Source organism: Rana temporaria, chromosome 1, assembly GCF_905171775.1.
Source record: "Rana temporaria chromosome 1, aRanTem1.1, whole genome shotgun sequence".
Classification (NCBI taxonomy): Eukaryota; Metazoa; Chordata; class Amphibia; order Anura; family Ranidae; genus Rana; species Rana temporaria.
This window is the reverse complement of record NC_053489.1, coordinates 34,842,667-34,863,909: the sequence shown is the minus strand read 5'-3', so window position 1 is coordinate 34,863,909 and position 21,243 is coordinate 34,842,667. Positions and strand designations below refer to the sequence as shown.

Below are 21,243 nucleotides of genomic sequence, written 5' to 3'. Positions count from 1 at the left end.
TTTGTGAATACTGCACTTGCTCCTGTAAGTTGCGGCTGCGTAGCGTAAATACGATGCGCTGCGCCGCCGTAATTATGCGCGCCCCTACCTGAATCTAGCCCCCTGTGTTGTAGGAAGAAAAGAAAAATGTGAACAAAGAACATGCACATATGTGGAATTGCTGCAATCAGAAGGAGAAATAATTTTGGGTCGTTCTTTTGATAACAGCAAATCATAATAGAAATATTCAGCTAAATACAAAAAAAAAAAATAATAATAAATGTTTTTTTTTTGTTTGTTTGTTTTTTTACGATTTTGGGTCGGTTTTCTTTTGATGATAAAAAAAAAACCAGGAGCAGATATAGAATAATAATTCCCTTGACTTGCTTAAATCTGTTTTATTTTCTTTAGCACTCAGCGCTGTTACCCCTGGCTAGAGAATGACACGCCCACTGCAATGGGAATGGTCCAGCTGTTTTCTGATTGTATCCTCGCCCTACACCAGAAATTCCAGGGTGAGTAAAGTACTAAAGCGCTTGTATCGTCTCATCTCTTTTGTTATTGTGGTTCACCTGCACTCCTTATTCACACCGATTTCAGTGTGGTTGATTAACAATTTATATGACCTTCTTGTAGATCACCTGCTGCCCGGCCAGCGAGGGGCGCTGTGGCTGCACCTAATGCACTATTGTGAATCCTGTACGGCCCCCATGAGCCCAGAGTACATCCTATTTGCCTACCACACAGAATACATAAAGTTACCCTGGAAAGACATGTACCCCGACCAGACGCTGATGGAGGAATTCTTCAAAGTAAGTCAACACGCGCGTTTTCATTTACAGCGCAACTCAGTGGTTCTACAGCCTAAACATCTTTTACATTAAAGCGGAGGTCCACACAAAAATGGGACCTCCGCTGTCCGGATTCCTCCCCACCTCCGGTGTCACATTTGGCACTTTTCAGGGGGGAGCAGACACCTGTCTAAGACCGATATTTGCACCCACTTCCGGGCATAGACCCCCACATATCTGCCGCAGTCTACGCCATGTCCCCCCCGCTGTCTTTTGGGAGACGCACGGGTCCCAGAAGTCAGTAGGGACCAGTGGCATTGCGCAGCGCAAGTCGCGCATGCGCAGTAAGGATCCAGGAAGTGAAGCCGCAAGACATCACTTCCTGATTCCCTTACCGAAGAATGGCAGCGGCAGCATCCGAGGGACGGGTCGGCCTCAGGTGCCTGACATTGCGGGCGCGCTGGACAGGTAAATGTCCTTATTTTTAAAGTCGGCTGTATTTGTATTTTGAAATAAAATTGGGCGGACCTCCGCTTTAAAAGAGAAGTACCGTATTTATCGGGGTATTGCGCGCTCCGGCGTATAGCGCGCACCCCTAATGCGGACCCGCAATTCCTGTAAAGAAATTTTTTTAGTACTTACCGTTTTGGTGTCTTGCGCGGCGTCCATCGGCGGTCTTGTCGGGTCCGGTGTCCGTCTGCGGCTTCGGTGGTGTCCTCCCGGCTTCTCTCGCGCTGTCTCCCCGTCGAATCGGCGCTTCCCGCGCTCAGTTTGAATGCATGCACCGACATATACTGAGTGCAGTACACTCGGCTATATTCGGCCAGGCTCGGCATCGCTCACGCTCTGTGACGTTTATGCGTGAGCACGAGCGAAGCCGAGCCTGGCCAAATGTACCTGAGTGTACTGCGCTCGGTATATGTCGGCGCAGGCATTCGAACTAGGCGCGGGAAGCGGGTGTCGGCGTATATCGCGCACCCGCGATTTCCCCCTTATTTTAAGGGGAAGAAAGTGCGCGGTATACGCCGATAAATACGGTATGTGTTTGTTCCCCCCATCATATTTACCAAGATGAATGCAGCATCGGTCCCTCTGCGCCTCCACACTGAGAACCGAGCGATCAAACATCTCAGATGACTCGGTTCTCACGGATCCCCAAGCAGAGAGCTGCTGACTGTCAATGAGCATCTCTCCACTCCTCCACGCTCACTGGAGCGCTGAGCTGTGGAGGGGCGGGGAGCGGATGTCTTTGGCTCTCACAGCTTGCTGAGAGGCTTAGACAGGCATCAGTCAAGGCACCTGGTGGATCCAGACTTCCATTGTTATGATAACGCGGTGCCTTGACTGATTCCATTGACGTCAGCAGAGAGCAGACTTCAGGGTCACAGGAGTGCAAAACGAATTGCACTCCTGTGACCCTTAGGAGAAGCCCAGCCAAACAAGCTCAGGCTGGACTTCTCCTTTAATGCATTCCATGCATTAGGGTAAAAAAAGTTTAGGCATCAATTTTGGCCCCCTAATCCCCTCCTATAATTACCTGAGCCTCATTTGATCCAGCACTGTGCACGTCTGCAGCTTTTCTCTCCCCTCCATTCCGGGTTTCACTGGCTTTGTTGGGGCACCAGGAGCCATTTGCTCCCAGTGCTGTCAATTAAAGCCAGTGACGGGACAGGGCCGAGTCCTGCTGTCTGTGTTAATAGATGCAGCAGCAGGGCTGGGGCGCGAGCATAGACAAGTGCCCCCATGGGAAGCGGCTTCCTGTGGGGGCACTGGACAGAGAGGAGGAGCCAGGACCATTGGTGGGGAACCTGAGGAGGTTCAGGGCCACTCTGTGCAATTCTATTGCATAGAGCAGGTAAATTATAGAGATGATTGTTAAAAAAAACTAAAACAAAAAAAAATCCTTTACAATTTAAGGCAAACTTCTAAATACTTGAAATTCTTCTATTTTTAGGTTTGTGATTCATTCACTTCTGCCACACTGCACCCACAGAAGGGTGACACCACCATTTCCTATGTCCACCTTTTAGCTTCCTGTGTCACCACCTTGCTATTGTCAGTGTTATGATGATTCTGAATTATTGTCCAGTGTGCAGGCGGATGATGAAGGAAACTGCAGAGCTATGTGAATATTGTGGTGACAATTGCTTGCTGCAGTTTAGTTCACTTCCTGGGTATAACAAAGTTCACTTCCTGGGTATAACAACGTTCACTTCCTGGGTAGAACAACGTTCACTTCCTGGGTAGAACAACGTCCACTTCCTGGGTAGAACAACGTCCACTTCCTGGGGTAGAACAACGTCCACTTCCTGGGGTAGAACAACGTCCACTTCCTGGGTATAACAAAGTTCACTTCCTGGGTATAACAAAGTTCACTTCCTGGGTAGAACAACGTCCACTTCCTGGGTAGAACAACGTCCACTTCCTGGGTAGAACAACGTCCACTTCCTGGGGTAGAACAACGTTCACTTCCTGGGGTAGAACAATGTTCACTTCCTGGGGTAGAACAACGTTCACTTCCTGGGGTAGAACAACGTTCACTTCCTGGGGTAGAACAACGTTCACTTCCTGGGGTAGAACAACGTTCACTTCCTGGGGTAGAACAACGTTCACTTCCTGGGGTAGAACAACGTTCACTTCCTGGGGTAGAACAACGTTCACTTCCTGGGGTAGAACAACGTTCACTTCCTGGGGTAGAACAACGTTCACTTCCAGTCTGTAAAGGTGGTCACAGCCTGGCTTACAGTGCTGGTGCTATATGTAGTGGTAGTCATTATATCCACGTTCCCCATGTCCAGTGATGGTAAACACCCTCCCTGGGTTCACTTACCTCTTGTCTGGGTTCACTTACCCTCTTGTTTGTTCCCACCCTGCCTTTTCCTGCTCCCAAGGTAATACAAACACACCAAACCAATAGGAATTGATTATTCCCACCAATGCTCTGATTTGGTTTGTCACTCTTCCTTCATCCTTTATCCCCTGCTTGTTCTCATCTTGTAGGTCGAGCGAGGTAGTCCCAAAAGTTGCTTCCTCTTCCTGGGAGCTGTGCTGTGCGACGTGAACTGGGTGAGTGTCCTAGCAGACGCCTGGGGTCCCGTTCCTCGCCCGGAAACGCACCGGATGCTGGTCTGTCTCCTCTATATGATGGTCTTCCTCACCAAAGAGGAAAAGCTCATTGATGAGCCGGTAAGTATTATGGCTTGTCTGTGACTTTGCAATCAAAAAACCTCGTACAGACGATCGTATTTCCATCGGACAAATCCGTGGAGTTTTGTGCGAAGGGCGTTGGCCGTGAACTTGTTCTGCATACAGATGGCAGAACTTTTTCAGCCAACATACATGAAACTACGTGGTTTTACAGCTCTTTAGCGCCACCCTTTGGGCAACTTCTGCTAATGTTGTGTTATGGTTAGCATTGGTTCGGAGCATGCGTGTTTGTACTTTGGATTTTTTTGTATCATTTGGACTTGTGTATACACGTTCGGATAATCCGACATCACACATTTGTTGTCGGAAAATTAGAAATTCCCACAACAATTATCCGATGGAGCGTACAAACGGTCGAATTATCCGGCAAAACCCTGCCATCACACAATTGTCGTTGGAAAATCCGACCGTGTGTATGAGGCTTAAGTATGATATTTCCAACCATGGAAACCCGGCCATTGATGAGAATTTAAAGATATGGGGGCAGATCCACAAAAGGATTACACCGGCGTATCTACTGATACGCCGGCGTAATTTTGCAATTCCCGCGTTGTATCTTTGTTTTGAATCCTCAAAACAAGATACGTCGGCATCTGGGATCGATCCGACAGGTGTACGTCTTCGTACGCCGTCGGATCTAAGATGCAATTTTTCGGCGGCCGCTAGGTGGCGTTCCCGTTGAAATCCGCGTTGAGTATGCAAATTAGCTATTTACGGCGATCCACGAACGTACGCCGGCCCGTCGCTTTTTTTTTCGCCGTTTGCGTTCGGCTTTTTCCGGCGTATAGTTAAACCTGCTATACTGAAGCGTACTCAATGTTACGTATGGCCGTCCTTCCCGCGTACAATTTAGAATTTTTTATGTCGTTTGCGGAAGTCATTCACGAATAGAAATTTGCGTAGAATGACGTCACCGTCGTAAGCATTGGCGGGTTTCGGTTTAATTTCGAGCATGCGCACTGGGATACCCCCAGGGACGGCGCATGCGCAGTTAAAAAAAAACGTTGTTTACGTCGGGTCACGACGTATTAACATAAAACACGTCCCCATCACTCTTATTTGAATTCCGCGCCCTTACGCCGCAACAGATACACTACGCCGCCGTAACTTACGGCGTGAATTCGTTGAGGATTCGAAACAAAGCCAAGTAAGTTACAGCGGCGTAGTGTATCTTAGATACGCTACGCCCGGCGCAATAATGCGCCATTAAACGAGGATCTACCCCTCTCAGTCAAATGGATTTTTTTATTTTTTTTTTATTATTATTGGCTGTTGAAATTATATATGGCTAATTAAAACGTGTTAAAATCAACTTTAACCACCCACTTTCCCTATACAAGCAAAGCCACTCCAGGTGAGTAATAAGCAGTCCACCTACTTACCACCCAGAGTGAAGGTGCTAGCACAGCTGGTCTGTAAGCCGGAGAGAAGAAAAGGATCCGGAATCCGCTGCACTTCCTCAACCTTTTATTGAATGTTCTTTTAACCACTTAAGACCCGGACCAATATGCTGCTAAATGACCCAAGGGGTTTTTACAATTCGGCACTGCGTCACTTTAACTGACAATTGCGCGGTCGTGCGACGTGGCTCCCAAACAAAATTGGCGTCCTTTTTTCCCCACAAATAGAAAAAAAAAATGCAATATTTTTTACTTTTTGCTATAATAAATATCCCCCAAAAACATATATACATTTTTTTTTCCTCAGTTTAGGCCGATACGTATTCTTCTACCTATTTTTGGTAAAAAAAATCGCAATAAGCGTTTATCGATTGGTTTGCGCAAAATTTATAGCGTTTACAAAATAGGGGATAGTTTTATTATTTTTATTTTTTTTTACTACTAATGGCGGCGATCAGCGATTTTTTTTTTACGTGACTGTGACATTATGGCGGACACTTCGGACAATTTTGACACATTTTTGGGACCATTGTCATTTTCACAGCAAAGAATGCATTTAAATTGCATTGTTTATTGTGAAAATGACAGTTGCAGTTTGGGAGTTAACCACAGGGGGCGCTGTAGGAGTTAGGGTTCACCTAGTGTATGTTTACAACTGTAGGGGGGTGTGGCTGTAGGTCTGACGTCATCGATCGAGTCTCCCTATAAAAGGGATGACACGATCGATGCAGCCGCCACAGTGAAGCACGGGGAAGCCGTGTTTACATACGGCTCTCCCCGTTCTTCAGCTCCGCGGAGCGATCTTGATGGGGCGGCTATAAACGAATAGCCGCGCCGTTGTCCCGGATCGCTCCCCGAGGATTTCCGACTGCCGCATGTAGCGGGGGGGGGGGTCCCGATCGGACCCCCGACCCACGTCTAGGCAGGCACGTACAGGTACGCCAATGTGCCTGTCCGTGCCATTCTGCCGACGTATATCTACATGCGGCGGTCCGGAAGTGGTTAAAATCATCACCGACCAGGTGGGGTACCAGCTGAAAAATAACTTGTTTGGCAATACAGTTAGCACTTGCTCATAATCTCCTATTTCCAGGACTCGCACCAATATATATATATATTGGAGGTCGACCGATATATCGGCGGATATTTGGCCTTTTTTAAGAAATTGGCAGCGGCTGATCTTTGTACAAATTCTGCCGATTGCCTCCCTTCCCCACACTCCACTGACGGTTTCACACATTGAGAGGCTCTGCCGCTCAGTGTGTGAAACTGAATGCAGAAATGGGCTGTCAGAATTCAGCGTGATGTCGGGTTGTGGGTGGGACCCAGCTATCAAACACCAGCCAATGGGATGGGATCTGGGCAGGCCGCTACGTGTAAGCAGCCCAATCATTTACTGGCGTTTGATAGCTGCAGAGCCCCGACATCACAATGAATTCTGACAGCTGGTCTCTCTCTGCATTCAGTTACAAATAGTGTAAAGTGAAACCTGCCAGTGCCAATCAGCGCCACCTGCCAGTGCCAATCGGTGCCTGCCAGTGCCAACCATTGCCACCTGCCAGTGCCAACCAATGCCACCTATCAGTGCCACCTGCCAAAAAAGAAAAATCGGCTTAAAATATACATACATACACACTATGGCCCAGATTCACGTACGACTTACGCCGACGTATCTTCTTATACGCCGCGTAAGTTCTAGGATGCGCCGTCGTATCTATGCGCCTGATTCAGAAAACAAGATGCGCCTGAATTTTGGCTTGATACGACCGACGTAAGTCTCCTACGCCGTCGTATCTTGGGCGCATATTTACGCTGGCCGCAAGGGGCGCTTCCATTGATTTACGTGTTGAATATGTAAATGAGCAAGATACTGTACGCCGATTCATGAACGTACTTACGCCCGTCGCAGTAATCTACGCCGTTTATGTAAGGCGTACGTCCGGCGTAAGTTTACCCCTCATAAAGCAGGAGTAAGTCATGTTAAGGTATGGACGTCGGAAACGTCAGAACAGCCGTCGTATTTTACTTCGTCTACGTAAGTCGTACGTGAATGGGGCTGGGCGTAGGTTACGTTCACATCGTAGGCATTGAGCCGTCGTATCTTGGGGAGTATATGCAACGTGTTTCTGAGCATGCGCTGTTCGTTAGGCCCTTCATTTACATGGGGTCACGATTCATTTTAATACAAGACGCCCACTACCTGCCTACTTTGAATTAGGCGGGCTTACGCCGGCCCATTTACGCTACGCCCGCTCAAAGATACGCCGAGCTACGTGAATCCCGGCCTATCTGTATAGCAATTAAACTGATCTCATCTAATGGGAGGCCCATACCATGATTTGAAAGAAAGTTCAATAAAGGTTGAAGAAGTGCAGTGGATTCCAGATCCTTTTCTTCTTTGTCACCCACCTTCCCTGTATAGATAATGTGCATTTAAAGTGACCATGCCATTCCTCATGTTATCCCATCTAATAGTACCTGTGCATAGAGGCTGCTGTAGGCTCTTTGTTGCATTTTTTCCTGTTGCTCTCCTCTAGCAATCCTTAGATAGCAGCTGTGCAAACCCTGTGTAAAATAATCTCCCTTCAGACATCTGCTTGGATGACATGATACTATCCCTCCTTCCCCGACTGGCTGGAAATTAATAAATCCAATTGCTAAAAATGTCATATGCGTTTTAACAATGTAAAGCTTTGAATGAAAGAAGTGTGTAGCGCAGTTTTCTAAAGCAGAGGCGTAACTGAGCACAGTTTGCATTTGAAGTTATTCTTGTTTTTTAGGCAATGACTGTTTTACGTGTCTTATTTTTATGCTTTGCTTGCGAATCTGTTTTGCTCCTAACCTCTTGTTTATCTGTTATTTACTTGTGATATCTTTTGGTTGGACAGGGGGCTCCACTGATCAATCTCTTAGGGCAAGCCGGCACGTTGTCATGGCACCTGGTGGATGCCGTCTCCTACCAGAACGTCATTGGGTATTTCAGCAGCCATTACCCACCTTCAGTGATCCTGAGCTCCCATCTGGCAGATGAGCTCCTTTTGAAGCTGCTCCGAGTCTCCGCAGGACTCACCTCTTTTCCCGACTGCAGTATCTATTCCGTGAGTGAAAGCGGCCATGTGCTATTGTTGTTTCCTGGTATTCACATTACAATATTATGTTCCAGTTTCCATATAAAAGAGTTATTAGGGGTTCTACGAATTGTGGTTTACAGACTAATAATGAACATGAGTTCTGCTTATTAAACCTTGCAGTTTGTAGGTAAAAGAAGATATGAGGGTCATTTTAGCTTGCAGTCTAACAGGGAACAGAAGGTATGAGGGTTCTGCTCGTTACAGCTAATCATCTAAGAAAGAGCAGAACATGTAAGGGGCCTGCTTATTAAAACTTGCATCTAAGAGAACAGAAGGTATGAGGGTCCTCATTACGGTGTATACTTGAATAGGAAACGGGAAGTACGAGGGTCCTAATCATTACTCCCACTATTACAATCCAATAGTGAACATGATGTATGAGGGTCCTTGCCAATCTAAATAGGGCCCTGCTTGTCACAGCATAGTCTTCTTGTTTCTTAGAGCTTACTATCCAATATAGAACAGGAAGTGCTTTTGTTTTTTAGAGCTTACTATCATGTAGAGCAGGGGTCTCAAACTCAATTTCCTGGGGGCCACAAGACAAGTTTTCCTATCCCATGGGGTCCGCATGCAAACTTTCAAACGTCAAAAAACAGCATGGGTGTCAGCGGACGCATTATTAACCGCCAGCACTGGTGTCAGGGGATGCATTAACCACCAGCACTGGTGTCAGCGGACGCACTATTAACCGTCAGCAGTGGTATTAGCGGACGCATTATTAACCACCAGCACTGGTGTCAGCGGACGCGTTATTAACCGCCAGCACTGGTGTCGTGGACACATTATTAACCGCCAGCACTGGTGTCGTGGACGCATTATTAACCGCTAGCACTGGTGTCGGCGGATGCATTATTAATCGCCAGCACTGGTGTCATCGGACGCAATATTAACAGCCAGCACTGGTGTCAGCAAACGCACTATTAACTGCCAGCACTGGTGTCAGCAGACGCACTATTAACTGCCAGCACTGGTGTCAGCGGACGCACTATTAACTGCCAGCACCGGTGTCAGCGGACGCACTATTAACCGCCAGCACCGGTGTCAGCGGACGCATTATTAACCGCCAGCACTGGTGTCAGCAGACGCACTATTAACTGCCAGCACCGGTGTCAGCGGACGCACTATTAACCGCCAGCACTGGTGTCAGCGGACGCATTATTAACCGCCAGCACTGGTGTCAGCGGACGCATTGTTAACTGCCAGCACTGGTGTCAGCAGACGCATTATTAACCGCCAGCACTGGTGTCAACGGACGCATTAATAACTGCCAGCACTGGTGTCAGCGGACGCATTATTAACCGCCAGGACTGGTGTCAGCAGACGCATTATTAACCCCCAGCACCGGTGTCAGCTGACGCATTATTACCCCCTAACCCCCCCCCCCCCGAGAACTGGTGTCAGTGGACTCACTATTAACATTACCCACTACACTCCACAAATACCCTGTAACGGATTATGGACTATTCTGCCTGGACATTGATAATAACTGCAGGACTTGTTACAGTTGGATCTACCACATTGTATTCTGAGCTCAAAGGGTTAATTGGACAAGTCTCTTTTCATTGCTGAATGCTAATGTTCCCTTCGCATAGATAATGAACTCTCTCTTGTGTGCAGGTAAACAGCCCCCCTGTGAGGTGTATGCTGATGGGGATTATGTGTGAGTGATAATTGTTTTAAAGGTTAATTGAATTGTATTGAGAAAGGAATGTGCCTGGCCAGGAAATGTTAAGTGGGGTGCGGTGCCGAAGCGGCTAGAAACTGGCCAAGTGATTAATTCAAGGAGATGTCATTGTTCTTGTAACAGTTGTAAGCAGATATAAGCAGGTGAAATATGCCAAATAAAGTCAGTCTGCTTGACCCTTCAAACGTAGTACGTCTCGTTTCTTGGAAGGGCGTTCGATGGGATATACCGGCGGTACCTGCATATCGCAGCTTGCCAGGGAAAAGGACGTCTCCAACGGCTGAGACCCTCACACCAGTGGGTAGCCGTTACATTGGTTGGCAGCGGTGGGATGGTCCTTTTATCCAAAGAGCAAGTGCTGAATGGAGTCGCAGTACGCCAGGCTGAAAAGATCCACACTGAAAGATTTATTAGAGAGTCGTGGTAGGAGCGCCAGCAACAGACCACAGAGGGAGCTGATAGCTGAACTGCTGGAGCTGGACGAAATGGATGGATCCATGGAAGGAACGGAGCCCCTTGCACCGGCCAGCAAAGAAGATGTAATTACTGGGATTGTACAGCGGAGATTATCGTTGTATCCAGAAACGTCCGTGGAACTAATCAACCAGCTGTTTCGGGAAGCAAGGGAAGAGATGCAAACGAAGAGGGGACAAGAACTGGAACTGATAAGAGCGAGACAGCCCATTACACCTGCAGTTCCTACCCCCCCACCTGCTGCAACAGGAAAGAAAATACCGTTCACTGCATTTAAAGCTTTTGTAGAAAGTGAGGAGGAATTCGATGGATATTTGGCAGATTTTGAGAGGCAGTGCTCACTACACCAGGTACCACCAGACCAATGGGTCACTATTTTGTCGGGGAAATTGTCGGGCAAAGCCAATGAAGCCTTTCGGGCTCTCGCTCCAGAGGATATTTTACAATATCAGCAAGTTAAAAAGGCGCTGCTAACCCGATACGCTGTAACTCCAGAAGCCTACCGCCGTCGCTTCCGGGAGTCCAAGAAGAAGGCTGTGGACTCCCACATGGAATGGGCCAACCAGTTACAAAGGGTGGCATCCCTTTGGGTCCAAGGCCAACACCGAGGAGGAAGTATTGCAGCTGTTCCTAATGGAACATTTCTTCCAAGACCTGGCCGCAGACATACAAGACTGGGTACGAAATCGCCGTCCCGCTAACTTAAACGAGGCGACTCGGCTAGCAGATGAGTACGCGGAGACAAGGAAAGTAAGCCAGGGTACTATGCGGCTGGCTCAGAAGGTAGAACCGCGTACTCCAACCGTCACCCCACGCCCAGAGTTTCGGGCTCCAGTCCCACCACGTCCTCAGGGGCCTAGCAACTACCCCCGGGATTCGCCTAGGGTGACGTGCCATCACTGCAGCGACACGGGACATATTGCTCGTTATTGCACTTTGAGAGCTACAAATAACAATTGGAGACGCACAACACCCAACACAGAGGTCACTCCATCACGTCCCTCTGCGGCCCACTGCCTGGAGACCGAGGGGGGCCCTGAGGAATGTCTGGGAATTTGGTATGAGGCAGACCCAATACAAGCTGCCTCTCCGGATAACCGTCAGCATCACCGTCAGGAGGTACGAGTGAATGGACAAGTAGCACAAGGCCTAAGAGATTCCGGGACTACTATCACTCTGATTCAAAAACATCTGGTAAAGCCAGAGAACGTGTCCACTCGCACAGTTGCCGTCCGGGTCGCAGGGGGTGCTGTATTTCGCGTACCCACCACCCGAGTGCACTTAGACTGGGGAGCCGGGTCAGGAAAGACCACAGTTGGTATCATGGACAACCTACCTGCCGAGGTGGTGCTGGGCAACGACATTGGCCCTCTGACTTCGGCTTATTTACCTACACCTGCTGCGGCTTGTCCCGTGACCACCCGTGTTGCTGGAATCAACCCGCTTGCTGCTGAGAACCGGGTAAGACTACCTTCCCCGACATGTACTGTAGATCCGGCACAATATCACAGTCTAAAATGGGAATGTGACAAGTTGGCCAGTGAGAAATCAGAGATGCAACGACACTACGCCATGTATTATGAGATGTCCCGTGGCTTGAACATTGAAATACACAAACAGGCGGAAATTGTCAAAAGATTAAATGGGATTTGCATCCAGGTGGTGCCGTATCTGTCCCAAGAGCATCAGCAACAGGTTTTGGGAGCCATTGAGAGAGCAAAGCAAGTGACTGTTCCAGAATTGAATTCTATTATTCACCGTCACCATCAGCTACCGACCTGGTAAGCCAATGGGAAGGCCGACGGACTGTCCAGGCAAACGGAACTTTTACCCTAACAGCAGACCGGACATCCCCAAGTTGATCCGAAAAGGATCAATCCGAGTCTGCCGGAGTGTTCCACAAAAGGGGGGCAGTGTAACGGATTATGGACTATTCTGCCTGGACATTGATAATAACTGCAGGACTTGTTACAGTTGGATCTACCACATTGTATTCTGAGCTCAAAGGGTTAATTGGACAAGTCTCTTTTCATTGCTGAATGCTAATGTTCCCTTCGCATAGATAATGAACTCTCTCTTGTGTGCAGGTAAACAGCCCCCCTGTGAGGTGTATGCTGATGGGGATTATGTGTGAGTGATAATTGTTTTAAAGGTTAATTGAATTCTATTGAGAAAGGAATGTGCCTGGCCAGGAAATGTTAAGTGGGGTGCGGTGCCGAAGCGGCTAGAAACTGGCCAAGTGATTAATTCAAGGAGATGTCATTGTTCTTGTAACGGTTGTAAGCAGATATAAGCAGGTGAAATATGCCAAATAAAGTCAGTCTGCTTGACCCTTCAAACATAGTACGTCTCGTTTCTTGGAAGGGCGTTCGATGGGATATACCGGCGGTACCTGCATATCGCAGCTTGCCAGGGAAAAGGACGTCTCCAACGGCTGAGACCCTCACACCAGTGGGTAGCCGTTACATACCCCCTCTTCACAAATCTCTGTGGCTTCAACAGGGATCTGTTCTTCAGCGCTTACTATCTAATGGAGAACAGGATAAGGATAGGACACAAGGGGGGTTAGGGGCACCTGATATTAGGAAGTATTATCACGCGATTATCCTTTCACGAATAATAGATTGGGCTAAAAATAATAAAGAAAAAGGATGGGTAAATATGGAAAATAAACTTAGTAAAATATTATTGGGGAAACTAATTTGGGTTCTGGCACAGTTTAGAGGATTAAGTCCCGAAGCTCACTACATCACAAGTCACGCACTAAAACTTTGGGATCAGATACACAGGAGAGAAAAATGGGAATATAACTCACCACTTATACCCTTAAAGGACACAAAATTTTTCCCACCAGGAGTTGTAAAAAGATTTGGTAATTGGATAATTAATGACAATACCCAATTAAAAGACTTTATGGAACAAAACAAGCTTTTAACACTACAGGAATTAAAAAATAGGAAAGAAACTATACGGATTGATGAATGGCGGTACGCGCAATTGAAACACAAGTCTCCCACAACCGATTAAATCGGAAATAAATCTTCGGCCCTTTGAAAAACTATGTGTGGATAAGACCGAAAAGGGGACAATCTCAAAGATTTATAAAATCCTGAATACCCCGAAATTGCATAACGTATTTCCGTTCATCAAGAAATGGGAAGAGGAGTTGAGTTCATCTGTAAATGAACACGAGATTATGCAGTTAATTAATAAAGTTCATGCGACATCGGCAAATAATAATATTATGGAGCAGAATTACAAATGCATGGTACGATGGTATCTCACACCAGATAGGATTCATATGAGTCCAGGAACTACAACACATCTTTGTTGGAGAGGTTGCGGTGGGGTTGGTACAATGACCCACATTTGGTGGACCTGCCCCAAAATTAGAGTATACTGGGTGGAGATAAGACGAAAAATTTGAGAAATATCAAACCTAGATCTTCCAGATGACCCGTGGGTCTGTATTTTACACGGGGCTCAAATGCCAACCAAAGAATATCTGAGGACATTAATCCCACAGTTCTTGAACGCAGCCAAGAATCAAATATCTAGTAACTGGCAACAACTGGAGAGACCAACATTGGCAGGATGGTCCAAAAAAATAGACGAAATCTATAGTATGGAATATCTGAGATTCAGAGATGGAGGAAAATGGGACGAATTTGAAGAGAAATGGAAAGAGTGGAAAAGGTTTAAGTCCACAATGGAATATGCAGAGATGCTGGACGCTTAACATAATATATTATAAATGACAAGAGGTAGCACCCATAAGGACTAGAGCAGGTAAAACCGGTTGATACGTAGATAAGAGAGGCCAGGGGGTTGGGTGGGGGTGGGGGCGGGGAGGGGGTGTTGTGGAGGGGAGAGAGTTGGATTATGGAAAGATGCTTATGTAGTGACAACGTAATTTGCTCTCCCTTTTTAAAAAAAAACAAAAAAGTAACAGTAAGTAAAGAAATAAAATGGAATAAGAAATGAAAAGAATGATAAAGATAAATTTAACAAAGGAAAGGGAGAGGGTAAAAAAAACCAAAAAAAAAAACCACATATGATGCGAAACCAGGAAGGAGACATGGCGGGTAAATGAATGGCGGGCAAGCCTCGCTACCTTCTCTCTGTACATGGTTAAGTCTGAAGTAGGGGGGGGGGGGGGGAAATAAAATAATAGAGAACAGGAGGTATGAGGGTTCTGTTTCTTAGAACCAACTATCTAATAGGGGACAGAAAGTATATGAGGGATCTGTTCTTCAGAGCTTACTTACTACCTAATAGAGAAAGGAGGCATGAGGAGTCTGTTCTTTAAACATTACTATCTAATAGAGAACAGAAGGTATGAGTAGAGGTTACCAGCCGGTGTCATAATCCTGGAAGAGGTAAAAAGGGAAGAAATTCTGATGCCTCGTACACACGTACAGGATTTCCGATGGGAAAAGTTCCCAAGTCTTTCCCCTACACACGGCTTGTTTTCCCATAAACCGACAGACAAAAGAACTGGTTCTGGTTTTTTTTTTGTCCGGCGATTTTTGGGCAGTTTTCCCATCGGACAAACTGCGAGGAGCATACACACGGCCGGGATTCCCGGCCAAAAGCTCTCCTCACAGTTTTCCCGTTCGGAAAACTCGTCGTGTGTACTTTAGGGTTAGGGAAGGGAGCACACTTCCTACCATACAAGCAAGTTTGGTCCATTCAGTGTCTTGTTTTTTTCACTCATCTCTAGGATGTGACTCCCAAGTGTCGGATATTTGTGCAGCAGATGGTTCAGTTTTTGGGCTCTTTGGAACAGAGCAACAAAATCAGCACTTCAGCCCTAGAGCAAGAGATGTCCAAATTGTTGGATGACATTTCCATTTTCAGTCCACCAGGTGAGTTCACTGCATATTCCCGGGTTCTTAAAGGAAAACCTCACTTTCACAGGAGATTAATACATTTCTGAACAATTTTTTTTTTTAATATGAAGTGGGCTTAAACTCAAAGGCCCGGATTCAGAGAGAAGTTACGGCGGCGTATCTCCGGATACGCCATCGTAACTCTGAGTGTGCGGGGTCGTATCTATGCGACTGATTCATAGAATCAGTTACGCATAGATTTCCCTAAGATCCGACCGGCGTAAGTGTCTTACACCGTCATATCTTAGGCTGCATATTTACGCTGGCCGCTAGGTGGCGCTTCCGTAGATTTACGCAAGGAATATGCAAATTAGGTAGATACGCCGATTCAGAAACGTACGTCCGCCCGGTGCATTTTTTTACATCATTTACGTTAGGCTTTTTCCGGCATAAAGTTACCCCTGCTATATGAGGCTTTTGAAAATGTTACGTCATTTGCGTAAGTCGTTCGCGAATAGGGCTGTACGTAAGTTACGTTGACGTCTAAAGCATTGACGTTTTGCGGCGTAATTTCGAGCATGCATACTGGGACTTTTTCACGAACGGCACATGCGCCGTTCGAAAAAAACGGCAGATGCGCGGGGTCACATGTAATTTAAATAAAACACGCCCACATCATCCACATTTGAATTAGGCGGGCTTACGCCGGACCACATACGTTACGCCGCCGTAACTTAGGGCGCAAGTTCTTTCTGAATACGGAACTTGCGCCCTAATTTACGGCGGCATAACGTATCTGAGATACGTTGCGCCCGCCAATAGATCCACCAATGTATCTGAATCCGGGCCAAAATGTGAAGCAAAGCGATTCTTTGCCGGTTATTATTTTAGGTTTACATGCCCTTTAAAACGAACCGTTTTCACCGCTGTGAAAGTTGTGCGCAAGAAATACACGCAAAGGACTAATCACCAATATTGCCCCTGAATTTCCTACAACGTACCTCTTCCCGATTACTAACTCACCATACCTTGTTCTACACTTTGTCTCTGTGTGGTGGCACCCATCTTGGTAGAGGAAGGACTTTGCCTCCTCATTTCAGATCTGAAATACACGCAAAGGACTAATCACCAATATTGTTGAATTTCCTACAACGTACCTCTTCCCGATTACTAACTCACCATACCTTGTTCTACACTTTGTCTCTGTGTGGTGGCACCCATCTTGGTAGAGGAAGGACTTTGCCTCCTCATTTCAGATCTGTCCTTTAATGACTGTTATAATCAGGCAGAAGTGGAAGAAATGAAGGACCCTTCGCAACCACTTTATGCTACAGGTAAGCCTATAATAAGGCTTACCTGTAGCTACCCTGGATATCTCTAAACCTGCAAGGTTTAAGAGCTATCCCCTGTCCCCTGCATGTGCCGATGTCGTCAGCACATGCACACTAAAGCAAACTGAAGCAATGGCACCTATGTGCCGTTGCTTCAGTCCATGTGCCGTTATCGGTGGCTCCCGCATGCATGCGTGGGAGTGACGTCATCGTGCCTCCGGCCAATCACAATGCCAGAGCCGCAATACCCGGAAGTAACCCCCGGGAGGCTCAGTGCCTTGAAAAAGTATTCACATCCCTTGAAATTTTCCACATTTTGTCATGTTACAATCAAAAACGGAAATTTATTTTATTGGAATTTTATGGGATAGACCAACTCAAATGAGCGAAAAAATTGTGAAGTGGAAGGAAAATTATAAATGGTTTTCCAAATTTTTTACAAGTAAATATCTGAAAAGTGTGGGGTACATTTGTATTCAGCCCCCCGGAGTCAATTCTTTGTAGAACCTCCTTTCTCTGCAATTACAGCTGCAAGTCTTTTTGGGGATGTCTCTACCAGCTTTGCACATCTAGAAAGTGACATTTTTGCCCATTCTTTGTAAAATATCTCAAGCTCTGTCAGATTGGATGGAGAGCATCTGTGATCAGCAATTTTCAAGTCTTGCCACAGATTCTCAATTGGATTTTGGTCTGGACTTTGACTGGGCTATTCTAACACATGAATATGCTTTGATCTAAACCATTCCATTGTAGCTCTGGCTGAATGTTTAGGGTATCATTTCTTGCTGGAAGGGGAACCTCTGGTTTTCTTCTAAGATTGCCCTGTATTTGGCTCCATCCATCTTCCCATCAACTCTGACCAGCTTCCATGTCCCTACTGAAGAAAAGCACCTGTCCACAACATGATGCTGCCACCACCATGTTTCACGGTGGAGATGGTGTGTTCAGGGTGATGTGCAGTGTTGGTTTTCTGCCACACATAGCGTTTTGCCTTTAGGCCAAAAAGCACATGTTGCTGCGTCTTCCACATGGCTTCTCGCAAACTGCAAACAGGACTTCCTAATGGCTTTCTTTGAACAATGTCTTTCTTCTTGCCACTCTTCCATAAAGGGCAGATTTGTGGAGAGCACAACTAATAGTTGTCCTGTGGACAGATTCTCCCACCTGATCTGTGGATCTCTGCAGCTCCTCCAGAGTTACCATGGGCCTCTTGGCTGCTTCTCTGATGAATGCTCTCCTTGCCCGGCCGGTCAGTTTAGGTGGACGGCCATGTCTTGGTAGATTTGCAGTTGTGCCATACTCTTTCTATTTTTGGATGATGGATTAAACATTCCTCCGAGAGACATTCAAAGCTTGGGATATTTTTTTATAACCTAACCCTGTTTTAAGTCGGACCGACTTGTGTAGGACCAGTTAAGACAGCTCTCATAGGGAAACATTGATTTTCACACGTCATGCTACATGAGGCTCCCAATGTAGGACCGTTTGTAGGACAAGTGTGAACCCAGCCTTAAACTTCCCCACAACTTTATCCCTGACCTGTCTGGTGTGTTCCTTGGCCTTCATGATGCTGATTGTTCACAAAGGTTCTCTAACAAACCTCTGAGGGCTTCACAGAACAGCTGTATTTATACTGAGATTAAATTACACACAGGTGGACTCTATTTACTAATTAGGCGACTTCTGAAGGCAATTGGTAAAACAAATTGAAAACCATTTTCCTTCCACTTCACAATTATGTGCCACTTTGTGTTGGTCTATCACATAAAATCCCAATAAAATACATTTACATTTTTTGGTTGTAACATGACAAAATGTGGAAAATTTCAAGGGGTGTGAATACTTTTTCACGGCACTGTATAATAGAAAATCAGGTCCACGTTGAAAGCTTTAGCCAATATTTACTGTCTTATTTACTGTACATAACAAAAATGTCTGACCATGGAGTCACATGACCCTGGCTGTCTTTCAGATCTGGAAATGCAAAAGCGTCACATGGCAGTGAGCAGTCTCTTCATGGAACTTCTGATGTTAATGAACAATGCCAGCGTGACCACAGCTGAGTCACTACGAGGGGCCCTGGTACAATGGATTGACTCTAAAGTACAAGGCTTGATGGTCATGCCTCTGCTGACTGCAGCTTGTCAGAGCCTGGCCTCCATCAAACATATGGCAGAAGCCACTGAAGCCTGTATCCTCTCCTACTTCAAGGATGGTAAGCCGATTCTTTCCCGACAGCTATTTCATTTTCTCCACGCAGACTTTTAAAAGACCATAGATTCCTTTTTCAAGGTCAGTCCACCTATAAATCTTTTGGCATTTGGTAGATGCTAGAGTACATAAGGGGTGGGTGATGTGTTCTATGCCCCTTGTCTTTTAAACCAGCGTGCCAGTTGCATGTCTATGGGCTTGATGGTGACCCTAGATATAAGTATGCAGCACCTAATAAATGAAAAATAAGTCAAAATATGTATACATAAGTCTCGTTATATAACCATGGCAACTGTTATAGATAGTAGAGTCCCAGTAGTGAAAGTATATTCTGTATATAGAGTAGTGTCCTCTGGTAAAAAGAAAATAAATCAGCGCAAAAATGACAAATGAACCCCTGTATAGCAGCTTAACACCAGGGTCAATAATCACAAAATTCCTGCAGAGAAACAAATACAGATGGTGCAGCGCTCAAATAAAATAATAAAAGATGAATAGAAAGTCCATAAAATCGCAGTACACCTCCAGTGAGTGCCAATGTAGACAGATGACTGTGTAGGTAACTTCACACATGCTAGACACACATCCACCACCACATGAAATGGCTTCTTACCTCACCACCTGGACCCTTTGATTATGGAGGGTCAAATGCGCTTTATGTGTAAATATCAGCAAATCCAGCAGTAGTAGAGACGTCACAGAGAAACCAATAGGTCATCCTAGGTCATGTAATAAACAAATGCCAAAACATAGTGCTCTCCGTTTGGATAAACGATTTAAGAAGTCCCCGCCCATAGAAGACGTAACGCGTACGGAGGGAGGTTTGTGGCGTCACCCGCGGCTATCACTTTGCTCAATATACACGCTGTATACATCGGCACCGGTCGTGGTGCCTTCATTGTGAGTGTTTTTTTACCTTTATTACGATTAAATCGTTTATCCAAACGGAGAGCACTATGTTTTGGCATTTGTTTATTACATGACCTGGGATGACCTATCGGTTTCTCTGTGACGTCTCTACTACTGCTGGATTTGCTGATATTTACACCCTCATTTGCGCATTTGACCCTTCATAATCAAAGGGTCCAGGTGGTGAGGTGAGAGGCCATTTCATGTTTGTGGTGGATGTGTGTCTAGCACGTGTGAAGTTACCTACACAGTCATCTGTCTACATTGGCACTCACTGGAGGTGTACTGCGATTTTATGGACTTTCTATTCATCTTTTATTATTTTATTTGAGCGCTGCACCATCTGTATTTGTTAGTGTCCTCTGGTGTCCAAGAAAGGCTTCCGCACCACCGCTTGTGTTCAGTGCTGACACCACGCTCACCAGATTCTGTTCTGTTTTTTCATCAGCAAAGAGCGTGTCAATAACAGAGGAATTCCCAATCTCTCGTGCACAACTATCCATCTGCTATAATACGGCACAGGTGTCCGGTGGTGCCGATGTCTACCAACGGAAAGCATCACACTTTGCACGTAGGGGTTGCATGAAAAGAAAGTGCTCACTGCATGGAGCCACACCGGAGAGGTCTCATATAGTGTAGTCATTTATTGAAGTTTTAAAATTCACATGAAACAAGAACAAATGGCCAACACACAGTGATAAAACACAATGTAACAATCCACTTTCTAAGATAGGCACCAGATCCGGGTATGGAAGTGGCAGCGTGACGTTAGAATGTAATCCCGCCCTAATAAATGTTGTGCAAGAGCCAGGGATGGACTGGCCATTGGGACTACAGTGAGTTTCCCGGTGGGCCGATGGCTCAGTGGGCCGGCTTCAGTGACAGCGGACTGCTGCCCCCCTCCGCTCCTCTGTCTCTCCCTTCCTGCAGCGCTCACCTGGGGGGGAACAGAGAAGCAGGGGGAGGACCAGAGGAGCAGGGGGGACGACAGAGGAGCATGGGGGAGGGGACAGACAGCTGACTCAACAGCTATGGCCTGGGAGTTTCTCATTTCTGCCTAATCGTGTCCCATAAGGGGGGCACCAAACTGATTCTTTGCCCCGGGTGAAATCATGTCTAGCTTCCCCACCGGTACTGCCTATAAGAGTACCAGTGCCAGCTGTTCTACTCTAATAAAGTAAAATGGCGAGTAAAGGGGGGAGAGGGGGCTTGGGTTTGGGTGGCCGGGGGGGGGGGGGGGTTGTCCGGCCGCCATGGGAGAGACCTGTCAAAGTGGGCCAGTCTGGAAGAATTC

At 46.4% G+C, this 21,243-nt stretch overlaps 1 protein-coding gene across 1 annotated transcript in view; it reads left to right on the top strand.

Annotated features, from left to right (window-relative positions):
* EPG5 (ectopic P-granules autophagy protein 5 homolog) overlaps nt 1-21,243 on the top strand; it is a 186,254-nt gene that overhangs the window by 146,658 nt on the left and 18,353 nt on the right. The window contains 6 exon segments of the mRNA XM_040336244.1: nt 391-494; nt 616-791; nt 3,771-3,956; nt 8,266-8,475; nt 15,390-15,534; nt 18,802-19,044. Of these exon segments, the coding sequence (XP_040192178.1) occupies nt 391-494; nt 616-791; nt 3,771-3,956; nt 8,266-8,475; nt 15,390-15,534; nt 18,802-19,044 (1,064 nt within the window).